The sequence below is a fragment of the Ctenopharyngodon idella genome, chromosome 14, assembly GCF_019924925.1.
Source record: "Ctenopharyngodon idella isolate HZGC_01 chromosome 14, HZGC01, whole genome shotgun sequence".
Classification (NCBI taxonomy): domain Eukaryota; kingdom Metazoa; phylum Chordata; class Actinopteri; order Cypriniformes; family Xenocyprididae; genus Ctenopharyngodon; species Ctenopharyngodon idella.
The window spans coordinates 6,734,462-6,750,600 of NC_067233.1; the positions used below are offsets into that span (position 1 = coordinate 6,734,462).

The following is a 16,139-nucleotide window of genomic DNA, read 5'->3' on the forward strand; positions in this document are numbered from 1 at the left end:
CAAGTGGAACGTTCTGAGAGGTCAGAACCACACTTCTAACAATGGCCGACTCACTGATGAAGCCAGTAAATTCAGGTTGAGTGAAAACAGGAGCATTGTCATTTTCATCCTTTAGATGAATGTTCACTATGACACTGCTTGACATTTCAGCCATGTCTGAACCTTGCACAATCAGTTTATATGACGAAAGAGTTTCAAAGTCCAGTTTTTTCCTTGTGAAGATAGCACCAGAGTTTGGATTGATGTCAAACGCACTGTTCACATTTCCCTCTTTGATCTGATAGAAGATGGTTGATTGACTGCAGGCAGAGACTAAAGTTACAAAACTTCCAATAGGAACAGATTCACTGACTTCAGCCAATACTGAATTGAAGGGGAACTTCGGCTTGGTATTATCCGAGATAGTGACTGTGACCTGGACGGTTGTAACCACACTGAGAGGAGGTTCTCCTTTATCAGATGCTTTTATTAACAATTCATACTGGTCTCTGTATTCACGATCAAGTTCCCTTGCAACTGTTACAATGCCTGAAGACTCATCAATGTTGAAGGAATTTCTGTGATTTCCTAGAGAAAATAGAAAGCTTAAATGTATTATTTGTGGTATTATTAGTGTATATTGTATTATATTTTCCATTGACAATAAAAATTTCCAATGACTTGAGAGTGTTAGTAGAGATAAGCTGTACCTGAATCTATGCTGTAGAGGATTTCAGCATTTAGGCCTTTGTCTTTGTCCAGAGCAGTGACCTGTAATACTGATGAACCAATCGCAGCTGTTTCAAACACACGAGCAGTGTACTGAGAGCTGGTGAACCATGGTGCATTGTCATTACTGTCCTCCACGTTGATGATCACTCTCACAACATTACTCTTCACAGGCACACCCTGATCCCTAACCTGGAATAATATAAATATTAACAGCTGTTAAATGCAGTGCAATATTTCCTAGTACCTAGTGTAGTGGACCAAAAAAAAAAAAAAAGATTATGCATGGCCTTACCATTACTGTGAGAATATGTCTGCGCATGATTTCATGGTCCAGTTTTTCAGCAGTGTACAGAAAGCCTGTCCCAGGATCAAGACGAAACTTCTTCAGGCTAAATAAGTCTGTGCTGCTCAACAGTGTGTAGGATAATTTGTTCTTCTCATCTTTATCTGTTGCATTTATTTCCATTATCTTCATACCAGGCAGAGTTTCCTCTGGAATGCTTATCTCATATTGGTTTTGGCCAAATTGGGGGCGATGTTCATTTATGTCAAGAACTTGAATTATGACCTGTTTAACAAAGCAAAATCCACACAGTAAATATGGTATATATGTATTTGTTAAACATTATGTAAGGGATAATGTACATCCAGCCGGTTGTTATCTCAGAATAAACCCCGACAGGGTGATCAGGATCAGCCTGAAGGGGTTTATGAGATAACAACCGGATGGATGTACATAATCCCACTTATTACACGGCTACTTGCCACATAAGTAAATAATTAGACACAAAATATTGATCTGAAACACATTTAAGAGAGTCATACAGCATATTACACGGTATTTCGCCACATAAATTATTATGGGGATAAGATATTGATCTGAGATTAAACTGATTTAAAATCGTACCTGTTTGTTATCTTAATCCATTACAATGAACAAAATAATAGTCGCAAAATGGCAGCAGCTGCATTTGTATGAAACGAGAGAGCGAGTCCGCGATACCGAATGACATAATTAAATAACTACACAAAATTTGACTGCTTTTTAATATTTTATTAGCTCACCAAAGGCAAAACTTCCACCAGGAAAAACCGCTCCTAGCAAGCGTATAGCGCTGCAGACTTCAGTAACCCGGATGAGCCTATGTTAACTGTTTTCAGCGGTTGTTATCGGCGAATAACATACCGCTGGATGGCGCCATTGACCAATCAGAATCAAGTATATTATATTATATTATATTATATTATATTATATTATATATTTTAATTATATGATTATTTATATTACCCATAATGGGCGGAGAGATCAGTTGAGAATCAAATGGAATACAAGGGATACAAAAAATCCAGTTGCTTTTAAGGAAGTACTCTTAAAAAAGTACTTACAGTCAAAATCATATTTAGATTTATTTTTTTTATTATTATTATTATTGTAAGATGTATGTTTACTCAAGCAACAAGAACATAAGGACACCCAGTACATATTATTTGACCTGAGACACAAATTTATGAAAATCTTTAATTCACACAGACCCTGAAACTACCCACAAGTAAGAAGCCCATTATAGGATGACAAACTGTACAGAGTGCAATCTCCTGGAGGGCAATGCTCTCTGCAACAGGAGAGATGGGCTGAGGGCTGAAACGGAGCTCTCTTTTAAAACATTACTCCCTCTCACATCATTCTTTGCCTCTGGGTCTGCTCACACTGATGGATGAGTCTCACACTGTGACCTGATAAGGCTGGCTGGCTTGGCTGATACATGCAGGTATCGCCCAAGGAGAGGTATGTTCACACCATGACAAAAGGACAATAGCAACTTGTACATTAGAAAGACAGCAGTGAGCTTGACTCCAGCCAAGTGTGTCCAATAGTATCGCAGTATGCAGGTGCCAGGGCACATTTCAGCTACTTGGGTTGTCTTTTTTTTTTTTCATGAAATTTAATATTTTCTATTAAGATTAAATCTGATCCTTCTGGAATATGGAATGTCACGTGTATCACGAGAAATGAGTGAAATTTATACAACTATACTTCTTTCTTTTTGGTACTTTTTTCAACACGTGATCAAAAAAGATAAATGATATGTTCACTTTGTGACGAATTTAAACCTGGCATTCATTGTGTGTCATATAATCTTGTTCATCCTTTGCAATTTGAGCAGTGGCGAAATGAATAGGTAATACTAAGCAACAAAATAATTATCCTGTCACAATACAGAACCACGCGTACACAATCTTTGTCAAAGCAAAGATGTGCATCATTTTTCTTATCTCTCCATCCATTATTCAACAGATCCAATTTTACAAATGCATGGGCAATTTATTGGTAAGTGCCATTAAAGACAAAACACCTGAGTGCTGATAGATCTTGTTCCATCTGTTGCTTCAACAGTGAGGTTGTAATTTGACTGCCATTCAGCATCTAGAGCTCCAGCAATGATGATTGTGCCACTCGCCTTATCCACATCAAAGCGGCTGTCAGTGTTTCCACCTGTTAGTACCAAAACAGACAGAGGCCACATATTCATGCTGTTCACTTTTTGCATAATATAGAATTTGCATTAGCTATTAAAGTAGCAAACGTTCAAAGAAAGTAAATACTGTGCAATATATCTCCCACAGAATATGAATTCAGAACTCTTTCTGGTAGATGTGACAGGAAATAAGAAGCTGTAAGAAAAATAAGAAGCAATATTTCTATTTATCAGCAGATACCTGCTGTACAGTTCAGGTCACAAGCCATCTGTAGGATGTGAAAAACTTCTTTAACATGTGTGACTCCTTGTGAAGCAAGAGTAGAGAAACAGGAAAAGAAAGGCAGATGAGGCAGACAAAAAGGCAGCAGAGGGAAAAACAGTTTTTTTATATAATATTTGAAAGCTGATTAGAGCAAAATCAAGGTTGGGTTATTGAGGAGCATCTGAACATCTGAACTTTAAAGAGCTGAAGCATCAAGAATGATTAGGGATTACAATACATTGTATTTATTGGCTATTTCTTTTTCAAAAGAGCACTTCACCCAAAAAAAATACAATTCTGTCCCCATTTATTCACCCTCATCTAGTTCCAACCCTTATGATGTTCTTTCTACCGAACATAAATGGAGAAATCTACTGACAATTTTTTTTTGCACCATGCAATTACAATGAATGCGAACTGAGGCTTTTAAACTTCAAAAAGAACCATAAAAGTATCATAAAAGTGATACATGACTTGTGTGATATGTCTTCTAAAGCCATTCAAAGACATTTTGTAAGGATTAGACTGAAGTTTAAATGAAATTAAAACCCAAAAATGAATTCTGTCATCATTTGCTCACCCTCAAATCGTTTTAAGCCTGTATGAGATATTTTAGGAACATTAAAAACCAAACAACACTGTAACCCACTGACTATCATAGTATGGACAAAAAAAAAAAAAAAAAACAACAGACATTGTTCAAAACATGTTCTTTTGTGTTAGACAAAAGAAAGTCATAAAGCTTTGAAACACATTAGGGTGAGTAAATGATGACAGAAATTGCATTTTTATGTGAACTATTACTCAAATCATGATAGAAGTAACAATGCCCATATATAAATCATTTGTCATTGATTCTGGAGTTTAACTCACTGAATATAACTCACTTTTATAGAGTTTAAAGGATTAGTTCACCCAAACATGAAAATTCTGTCATTAATTACTCACCCTCATGTCGTTCCACACCCGTAAGATGTTCGTTCATCTTCGGAACACAAATTAAGATATTTCGGTAACACTTTAGTATAGGGAACACATATAAATGATTAACTATGACTTTTCCCTCAAAAAACTCCTAATTTACTGCTTATTAATAGTTAGTAAAGTAGTTGTTAAGTTTAGGTATTGGGTAGGATTAAAAATATAAAACAAGGTCATGCAGAATAAGGCATTAATATGTGCTTAATAAGTATTAATAAATAGCCAATATTCTATTAATATGCATGCTAATAAGCAACTAGTTAAAAGACCCTAAAATAAAGTGTTACCGATATTTTTGATAAAACCACTGATTCGAAACAAAAGATTTGTAAAGCTTCGAAGCTTCATGAAGTGGTGTTTTGAAATCGCCCATCACTAGATATTGTTGAATAAAGTTATTATTTTGTTTTTTTGGTGCACAAAAAGTATTCTCGTCACTTCATAACATTAAGGTTGAACCACATGAACTGTTTTAAATATAACTAGTACCTTTCTGGGCGTTTGAAAGTATAAATTAACTTGCTTTCAATGCAGGCCTCACTGAGCCATTGGATTTCATCAAAGATATCTTAATTTGTGTTCCGAAGATGAACGAAGGTCTTACGGGTGTGGAACAACATGAGGGTGAGTAATTAATGACAGAATTTTCATTTTTGGGTGAACTAACCCCATTAACAGACCACTGGAGTGGAAGATTATCAGTGAATAACAGCGTAAATTTTAGGATGTTCTTCACTTAAAGCTACCATATGACTTTAGTGGGCTTGAAATGTATTGCATGAGTCATATGGACACTTTCATGGAAACATTATCAATGAATTTGTGTCCTTTTTGAAGCTTGGAATCTCCAACTCCTATTCATAGTAATTGCATGGAATCCAACATACTCTCAAAAATGTCTCCTGTTGTGATTTACTGAAGAAAGAGAGTTGTGTGGGTTTGGAATCACATGAGCGTGAATAAATGTCAGAATTTTAATTTTTTAGAAATATTCTTTTAAGGCTGATTGTAGAGCTTTATATCTTTACCTTTGATTGTAAACCATACAGGAGATTCAAGTGGCTGAGCGCTGATGACTCCCACCATATGGGCCACTGGATCATTCTCCATCACAGAGAATGAGAGCGGAATCTCCTCAAACGCCAGCGGTTGTTTAGCCAGCTTAGGCATTGGAATCCACTCAATGTGCAACCGACAGATGGACGACTTTGAAGGCTTGCCATTGTCTGATGCTTTAATCTGCAAGACAGCAGTGTGAGTGTTTTACCTTGTTTTTGACATAGACATGTCAAGAGCCTATTTGTATACTGTATGGGGCATACTGTATTATTTTGTTAACCGTATGTTAATGGGTGATTTCTGCCACAATATTTATTCAATTTGATTATCAAAGTTTACAAAATATTCAATCATTTAGAAGTTGCATTCAAAATCCACTTGGATCCAAAATATGCAGGGGGATGTGTCTATTGATTCTGAAGCCGCAAATACAACTCTATTAAGCCAGACACCATTTGGAGTCTAGGAATTGAAATAAACGTACCGTGAGAATATGATACTCCCCTGCTGAAAAAGCTTCTTTGGAGAACACAAACCCAGTTGTGTGCTCAATGAAGAATTTCCTGTGCTCTTCACCCTCCTCGATTGTGTATGAGATATCAGAAGAGGGACTCTCATCTCTGTCATAAGCAATCACTCGATAAATTGGCTCCCATTCGACTGCCTCTAGTCGTTCCACCAGCTTGATTTTTAAGATCTTTTCCAGAAACTGGGGACTGTTGTCATTTTCATCCAATACGCTGACTATCACACGAACCGATGTAGACTTGGATGGACTGCCATCATCAGAAACAGTGATCTGTTTAAGAAAAAAACAGATCTCATGCCTGAGCGCTTGAGAAACTACTGCCAAAGCAAACGTGAGGGAGGCATAAAATATATTAAATTGAATGTAAACTTCAACATCTCTTCAACATGAACAGTTCACCCAAAAAATTAAAATTATTTTCACACCATCATGTCGTTTTAAACCCATATGGTGTGAAACACAAAATTGAGCATTTCATTCATGAATCTTTTATGGTGCTTTTTGTGTCCTTTTTTGGAGCTGAACATATGTGGTCACTATGTGCTATTGTTGTATGAAGAAAAAGGGCATGAAAATTCTCCTTTGTCTTCTGTGGACGTAAATACAATGCATTGTCATGAGTTACAGGGTGCAACTTACTTCAAGAAGATGTTCTGCTTGCTTTTCTCTGTCTAGTTTCCGTGATGTTGTTGTCACCAACCCTGTGCATGAAATGACAAATGGTACATTATTTGTGTGTGTCTTCCTCTGAATAAGAAAACTTTTTATCAGTAATAAAAGATTCAAGCTGTTCTCCTGATACTGGGTTAGTCCTAACTAAAAAAGAAACATTCAGGCTTGACAGATAAAACTACCCTACATTTTGTATTCTCCTCAGAGAGTGTTTCCTTTATGTTGCATTCCTTCATGTATTTTTTGCAAAAGAGAGAGAAAAGAGAGAAAGAGTCATAGTTTAGAGTGTACTATGCTCACTGTTCTTGGAAATGCTCTCTGAACGGTCACAATTCTTCTTCAGGAAAACATTCAGTTCTCAATGTACCAACTAAGTTCAGTCTGTTCAATTGACTTTGGCAGCAAAATCCTTTGAAAAACTTTTTTTACTTGCACTGTTGAGACTTTAAGCTGAGCTGACTGAGTGTGGCAAGTAATTTGGTGGAGGAGAAATCAATTGGCGCATCAAATTAATTAGCTGCATTCATTACTTGTGCTGCTCAGCGAATGTAATTAACCAGCTGGTGTGAATATCAATTATGCCTATATACTGTATAAAAACTTCAGGAAATATATCATGTCAAAACTTATTTTATGTTCAGCATATGTATTATTCATGCATTTTTTAAATCCCACACAGGTGTGGACATCACTCAAATTTTGCAGTTTATTCATCTCTATTGGTGTATATATATTCAAATACAGTAGCCACGTTTACATGTACACCTTTTTTTCCGATTAAAATCATTCCGATTGAAAGATTCGGTGGACTGTTTACACGAGATATTACCTAATCCGATACGGTGTTTACATGTGACTTTGTGACGTGCGCACATTAGCTTATGTCCTGTTTGCCACCTTGTATTCCTGTCAACATGGAGTTCCATTATTTCTTATGCACGCTATTTTTATGTAAAGTGTTGCTCTTAATCAAGCAACAGCGTGGATTTGTGGCATATTACTGCTGGAAGGTATGAAGAAAAGACAGGCGCAGGAAGCTGACCTGTTTGGTGGCTGTGCATCTCTAAGGAGCATCTCAATGCTACCCCCTCCCTCCTCCGAAAAGCAGAAGCATGTGGATGAAGGTCTGTAGTAATGATAAACTTCAGTGTATTTAATAAATGTGTTGTTTCAGTTTTACTCCAGTTTATTTTTGCCGCTGCCATTGTGCATTCTGACGACCCCTGGCCTCTTGACATGATGACGTAGACCCAAAATAATCAGTTTAACGTGTTTACATGGCAGAGTTTTTATTTGTTGTTCGGTTTATAGAAAGGTTTATCCCACCCCTCTCAAACTGATTACAATTTCATTCGGTTTGGGCATTTTTATTCCGATTGAGGTGTTTATATGGAGCATTTTCATTCGGATTGGACTTTTAAACCAATTGCAATGCTCCATGTAAACGCACCTAGTGTAAAATGTTTTAAATTGTGTTTACTAAATGTTCAAGGTGCTCCTTTTTGCATATGACACATGAAGGGCATTTCTTTAATAACACAGAGCCAGAAAACAGCATAACTAGACGTTTTCAGGGTATCATCATCATAATAATGATAAGAATTGTTAGTTTACCTTAAAAAAGTAAGTTACCTGGTTGCCTTAAAATTTTGAGTTCATTGAAATTAAAAATTTGAGTTAAGGCAATTGGTTTAATCAACAGAAACTCAAAATATTATGTTATCTGAACCACATTAATTACCAACAAAGTTCTAATAACAAATCATGAAAATAATTTTTTACAGTGTATAAATATAATTTATTTATTTATTTTTTACATTTTTTAAACACAAAAACACATGCTGGGATTTAGAGGTTTTGATGAGAGGCATCAATTTACCTGTCTGGGAGTTGATGGCAAAAAATCCCTGTGGATTTCCACTGGTTATTTTATAAGAGAGATTATCACTTGATTCAGAGTCCAGGTCAAATGCTTGGATCTGGATGACAGAGACGTCTTTGGGAGAGTTCTCAGATACAGAAGGATAGTACACAGGCTCTGCCGTCAGAGGAGCATTATCATTGACATCTTGAACCTCGATGTAGACCTCCACAAATGAAGAAAGTGGCACAATTCCCTGGTCTGTAGCATAGACTGTGAGCCAGTAATGATTAGTAGTCTCACGATCAAGTGTCTCTTGTGTCCTTATAATGCCTGTGACAAAGAAAAGAAGAAGGAACATGTTGCACTACATGAAGCACTTTAAATACTTAGACTGAGACAGCTCCAACGGTGCTGCCATAAAATCTTGTCACATGGCACTGGGAGTTTTGCATTGCAAACTCTGAAGTCTAGATAAGGATGAGGCAGAAATTAACCATACAAAGTAGAAACGACTTACACAGTGCTAATATGTTCTTTTTAAATGAAAAACGTAATCAACATACAGCAGAAGCGAAAAAATTGATCTATTATCTAGCAGGGAACTGAAAATTCATAACACAGACATTTGCATAAAAGATTAAATGTGTAAAGGGCAGACATTGTACATAAAAAATTGAGTGAATAAGAGGGTAAGGGGAGATGAGGTAGCTTTCTTTGTTTGACTGTCTCTCGGCAGTGTCTGCTTTCACGCTGTGGGCTTTGTTCTAAAGGTAGCGGTGTGGATTCTACAACTCTAGTAAAACGTGATAAGCTCTTTCCTGAGGGTGAAAGTGCCCACATCGCTCTTCGTTTCTCCCTCTTATTCTCTCTCTTTTTCATTTTGTCTCTCTCACGTGTCTTTAGATAGCACTATGGTACAAACAACAAAATTCAATCGTTGTTGTTTGTTAAAGATGCATAGAGTGGCCCTGAAGAGTACACTTCAGTCACACTTAAAATGAATGAATTTTATTGTATTAGATAAAAAATAAATAAATAAAATGGCATCTGCTAACAAGTAACACCACTAAAGTTTTTCTTACAACTAACTTCACTGAGCCATTTCACAAATTACTTTTAACTGGTATCAAGCTGATTTTTAGTGGACGTTTTAGAGGTTCAAAAGGGGGGTTTTGCAGTGATGCAATGAATCATTTTGGGCTCCCAGAAAGCCTTTCAGTGAACAGGCCTTAAAAGAACCATTTTTTTCTTGGTATGAAGAACAGTTTAATAATGTAAAGAATCTTTTTCCACTAGAACTTTTTGTGCAATGGAAAGGTTCCATGGATGTTAAAGGTTCCTCATGGAACCATTGATGCCAATAAAGAACCTTTATTTTTTAAGAGTATGTAAATTCAGTTCTCCTTAAGTTCACACATATCCTTGCAGAGTAACCAGACGTAGTTCATCACATTAGCTGTAACCATAATTTTGAACAACATATCGTTTTTGCTATATTTGCTATTTTTCTAAGACACTTCAAAGACATTCACAATGCAAAGAAATATATGTGTAAGTTTCCAAATACTTTGTGGGGCAATCTCTAATCAGTCAGTGCTGAAGAATTATAGAAAAATAGCAATAAGTGTTCAATAACAAGGAATAATAAAAAATGCACTTTGTTTTTTATGCAGATTGATTTTAGAAAAAAAAAAATGACCATGAAAATTAATTTGCAAGCCTCCATGATATGCTCATTCAAAATAGTTTTTCGTTTGTGGATTCCTTAATACTTCCTGATGACTTATTTGTTTTGAATTAATAAACCCAAAGAACCAGACTAATTTTAGCGCAGAACAAGTTCTTTTTTCCTTTAAAAAGCAATAAAGAACACAAATGAACTTACCGCTCTGTTCATCAATGGTAAACACTCCGAGGCCTGAACCGCCTCGTAAGGAGTAGCGAACTTCTCCATCCCTGCCGCTGTCCTCATCATGAGCTGTAACTTTCATAACAGAGGTGCCAACTGGGGCGTCTTCACTCACAGCGCCCCAGTCCACAAAGAATGGGAAAGAGGGCCGGTACATGTTCTCATTAACATCCACAATCTCTACCTGAATGAGGCAGGTTGAGGATAAAGGGTTCGGCTTGCCTCGGTCTTTGGCCTTTGCTGTCAGATTATATACTCGTTTTGTTTCAAAATCAAGAGTCTGAGAGACGTACACAGCTCCAGTCGTTTTATCCAGCTGAAAACTTCCATCTTCCCCATCTGTTAGACTGTATCTCACCTGTCCATTCAAGCCAAGGTCAGGATCGAGAGTTTCAAGCCAGAGCACCAAGGTGCCCACTGGAATGTCTTCTCTTACTCTGATATGGTATTGTTGGGGTATAAATGTAGGGGCATTGTCATTCACATCCTTCAAATTAATATGCAACAACGCTGTTGATACCATTTTAGGCTCATCAACTGCTGCATCAAAAGCAGCCACCCTCAAAACAAACGACGGAATGGCTTCTCTGTCTAACAGACCGATAACAGTTACAATCCCTGTTTCTTCATGTATGACAAATTTGTCCGTTTCAGTAAGAAACGAGTACCTAACCATTCCATTTACCCCTAAATCTTTATCCTTTGCTTCAAGCTGAATGATTTCTGTTGCCATAGCAGTGTCCTCACTTATATCCACTGAATACTCAAGCTGAAGGAACTTGGGACTGTTGTCATTGGCATCCAAAATGTTAACATCTAAAATGTGAGATGAGGATTTCTGCGGTAAGCCAAGGTCATAAACAGTGATGTTAAGAGCGTAGCTGTCTGTTGTTTCTCTATCAAGTGGCTGGAAAACTTTAAGCCACCCTGTGTCAGATTCTATCGTGAAGCAGCTATCAAAATCTCCCCCTGCGATCACAAAAAGCAATTTCCCATTGAAGCCAGAGTCAGAATCGGCAGCTCTGAAGAGTGCTACGCTTGTCCCCACAGGAAGGTCCTCTTTAACTTCTATTACACTTAGAGTGGACTCTATAAACCGTGGAGCGTGGCGGTTAACTGAATGGATGTCTGCGAATTCATCCTCTGCTTCTTTCTGACTGTGTAGTTTAGAGCCAAAAAGCAGCAGCCCTGCAACAGTTCTCAGAACGCCAGTCTGTGCACATTTGGAGTGGACATGTTTAAAAGCACTAACAACTGTTAGATTTAAGAACATAGGAGTACTTGATATTTCTCCATCGCTGGCAGTTATTTGCAGGTGGTGGAAAGACTTTTTCGCTGCATCGCCATCCCTCAGTGACTTTTTAAGTGTCAGCACCCCAGAGCTGGAATCCAGTTCAAAAAGATTCATGTTATTACCAGCGTCAATTCTGTACTGCACTATGCCGAGTTCATCAGCATCAATGGCAGACACCACTAATATTTGCTCACCAACCCCTAGAGATCTTGGCACAGTAACATCACAATCGATATTCTCAAATTGAGGCTTATTATCATTCAGGTTAGTGAGAGTGATTAAAACAACAGCCTCGGCCTCGCGGCGGAAAGGGGAGCCCCAGTCTGAGGCTCGAATCCTTAGGGAGAATTTACTTGGCATTATCTCATAATCCAGATCCTCTGCGGTGCTTACGACACCGGTGAAATAATCCACTACAAACGGCTGTTTGTTCACATTGACAATACTATAGGTGACATAGCCATTTTCCCCATCATCTTTATCAGTAGCGCTGACTGTTAAGACGCTGGTCCCTATAGGCACATGCTCAGCGATACTGGCTTCAAATTTAGATTTTTGAAAGGTTGGGGCATTGTTGTTCACGTCACTTATACTGACCATCACCTTGGTCACTGCTCGCCTGTCACTGGTAACAACATCAAATTCATATTGACTGACAGTTTCTGCTTTTATAGGTGCCGTGGTGGTAATAAGACCTGTGTTTGGATTAATAACAAATGGATTCTCATGTTGTTGCATTTTAAATTCTAACATGTATTTAATCTTAGAATGTTTCTGTACAGTTTTGACCATAACAACAGGAGAGTGAGGTGGCGCAAACTCACTGAGAGTTACTCTATAGATGCTCTTCTCAAATGTAGGAGTCTCTGTGTATTCGCCGGGCGATCTCACCCTCACAACTATGGCTGAGGAAAACTTTGGAGGATTTCCCTTATCTTTAGCCTGCAATGTAAGATTGTACCCAAAACTATAACCCTCCCATTCCACTTCTTTGATGGCCTTGATCATGTATTCTTTGCTCCGAGGGTTTGTTCTGAATGTCTTGAACTGCTGGAGCGGATCTCCAGCTACAATGCTCAAAGAGGCAATCTCGCCATTCTGCCCTTCATCACCATCTTCCACAGTCACATACGCATAAGTGGGATCCGTGGTTGCGTTCCATGGAGTTAAGGGGACAGCTGTGATAACAGGTGCATGTTCATTGGCCTGCAGTATGTGCACCTTTAGCTTTGCTGTGCTACTGCTGCTGCTACTCCCATAGAGCTTAAGACCTCTGTCCACAGCCAACACATCAATCTCATAAAGAGCCACCTCAGAGTAATCCAGCTTGCCTGTCAGAGTTATAACCCCACTAGTAGGATGAATGGAGAACATGTCAGTCCTCTCTTTGAAGCTGAAATAGTACTCTCCATTGGTGCCTGTGTCAGCGTCTGTGGCAGAAACTCTGCCTATGCTTGTTCTGATGGCTGAGTTTTCAGGAACAAAAAAACTATATGTAGTCGGCGAGAAAAGAGGTCTGAGATCATTCGTGTCCAGAACTTGTACTTTAACTTGAGTTTGTGCCTCAGCACCAGTGTCTCTTTCAATAGCATTTACAGACAGTATATAGTGGTCTTTCACTTCCCTATTGAGAGTGGCAGAATTCCCTCCTTTGGTCCTTATTCGCAGGAAACAGAAATTACCCAAAACATACTTCTCAGCTTTGAATAAATTATCATGGTCCCCGGATTCTATTATGTACCAAATGTCCCAGGACTGGTTCGCCATAAAAATACCCATTTCTATGGGGCATTCAACAAAGGTTTTTGCTGCTGAATTTTCAAATATCATTACATTGTAAATTGGATGAGTAAACTGAAAAGGCGATGCATCTTCCATTTGCTGGGCACCTAAGCAACTCCACATAAACAGCATTACAAGATGGTTAGTCCAGGATTTACCCATTGTGACACAGGTGATTACAGAGCCAACTGAAAAAAGAACAGAAAAACAGGTGGAGGAAAGTACTGTAAATATGACAATAAAATAAATATCACAATAATGCATCAATTCAACTCCTATGTGAAATTATTTAACCCTATAATATAAAGACTACTGTATCATATTTTTGCTATGTGAATTTATAAGGCCTCCAAATTATCAACATAATCAAAACTTTGCTGAAAAATCTGTTGTACACACTTTTCTACATGTCTTCTGTCATCCGATTGATAGTTTATACATTTTTAGCAAGTAAATGGCATTTTAGTATAATTCTAAAAATGCCCGCCTTCAGGTCGTGGTACACGTTTTTGTGAATTATTTACAAATTTTTATTAATGTAATATTTATTTTATATTTAGATATAAATATTTGTGTTAAAATATTAGATATTTTAATATTTTAAGATAAACATTTACTGGACTGATTCAGCTTTGGTTTACTTGATTTTCCATACTTTTTAAAAAAAATATATCAAGTTAAAATGTGAGTCTTATATATGACACAATAAAAAAAACTACAGAACTTTGATCATAAAAATAAGCATTTAAATACCATGTTATTAAGACATATTATTGGGAGGTATAAAGTGATAACTTATTTTTATATGCAGTTTATGTAAGTAGCCTGCTATACTGTTATAAAGATCTCATTGATTCACTTTGGCCATATAAATATCAGCAACTGCACTAATTTTTGTTCAGATTGGGCCTCTGAATGAAAACTGAGGTGTTTTTTCCTCCTCGAGTGACATATCATACTAAATGAGCCATAAAGCCAATCAAATAAAAACCTATTCTGTCTAAACTGTTCAATTTAAATATTTTTTTTTCTGATTATAATTAGGGCTACTATAATAAATACTTATAATATCGTATAAATGCTTCTGATTGGTCAAGCAATATTGAGAAACGCGCACGAAGCGTCTGAAATCGCGTAGGCCTACTTGCAAAGCATATACTGATTTCGACGAAAAACTTTTTAACCATTGATGAAGTAGGCTACAATTTTACTACGAAGATTTTCGTGCTAACTCTAGCACTTAAACTTGGACATCCTAACTACGTCAAACTTGGTTCGCTGCCATTTTTATTTTCCAGCTTCTCAACTCATTGATAACAACAAGAACAACAAATTTCTTAAGAACTATGACCATATTTTTCTTACTGGTTGAGGTGCCATTGTATTTTTTTTCTTTTTTTCTTTCTTTCTCCATTTATGTGAATGTATTTAACGCAGTGCTGTTTCTTTTCTTGCAATTAAAAAAAATAATTCCGGCTTCTCAACGGCTCCTCAGCTCACTCGGACTCATGGGATAGCAAAATATTCAGATCGCACGCCGTACAATCTCAGCGCGTGCAGTACGTCATTCAGGTAATTGTTTACATACTATTTCCAGAAATATGCTACTTACAGGTAGGTGCTACTTAGGCGTACTGCTTTTCGATTGTTGTCTATGGGAGTATATTTTCTTAACAGAAGCGTTAAGCTAATCAAGGAGTTAATAATAATAATAATACAAAATAATAAAAATATTTCTTTTTGTATTTATTTGTTTGTTTGGTAGTGTAATAAGAAATATAATGTCGGTCATCGCAGAATAAACACCTGTATTTTGTGATAACGACTTGCTGACAGAAAATAGTGAATGAATTAAATAATTATCTAGATAAAATGACAAAACATTTACTTGTATTAAACTGGTAGTATATTGATCATATTTTATTTAATAGTTAATGTGGCTGATTTGATCGTGTAAAAGACTATAAAGTTTTTGATTATTTCAACTGCAAGCACACTGACAGTTCCGACTGAAAGACTCAGTTCTCAAGTTTCTCCTTACAAACTCATTGTTGATGTAGGAAATGCGAATCTATAAAGATTCGATCATCTTTATAGGCTACAGATATTTATCGCGAGAGCAGATTAAGTTATATTACACTATTTGTCTAGTAAGAAAGAAGCAAATGTGAATAAATGTACCTTTATTATTATTTGATAATAAAAGTGCATGGCTTTAGCCGTCACTTACCATCGCTGCAAAAGAATATGCGTCCAAATTAAGGATCAATCCACACAAATCTCAGGTATTTCCCAAATAAAATGCCGTTTAAACTCCACATGAGCCGGAGAGCGGTGTCGGTGTTTCAGTGCCTCACACTGATGCTGGATCATTACTGCTCCTCCGAGGACAAGTCCGTCTCGATCAGTGTGTGATGTCATCAGTGTCAGAAGTTGAATGGTCTACTACAGAATGGTTTGTTCGTGATCTGTATTTACAGAAATCCGTGTTAATAATATATAGAATAATATGTAAGTAAAACATCAAAAAGATTGTGTTATTAGTTATTAGTGTTAGTTATTTCATTAAGAAGTCATTTTGGACTGCATGGTATTT

General features: G+C 37.0%; 1 protein-coding gene across 1 annotated transcript in view; it reads right to left on the reverse strand.

Moving 5' to 3' along the window:
• The window catches only part of fat1b (FAT atypical cadherin 1b), a 39,974-nt gene extending 24,067 nt beyond the window's left edge, over positions 1–15,907 (reverse strand). Inside the window, 11 exon segments of the mRNA XM_051860907.1 lie at positions 1–567; positions 690–900; positions 1,004–1,279; positions 3,066–3,205; positions 3,430–3,495; positions 5,463–5,673; positions 5,978–6,292; positions 6,662–6,723; positions 8,574–8,888; positions 10,444–13,731; positions 15,774–15,907. Of these exon segments, the coding sequence (XP_051716867.1) occupies positions 1–567; positions 690–900; positions 1,004–1,279; positions 3,066–3,205; positions 3,430–3,495; positions 5,463–5,673; positions 5,978–6,292; positions 6,662–6,723; positions 8,574–8,888; positions 10,444–13,705 (5,425 nt within the window). The 5' untranslated portion in view covers positions 13,706–13,731; positions 15,774–15,907.
• Positions 15,908–16,139: the final 232 nt, after the last annotated feature.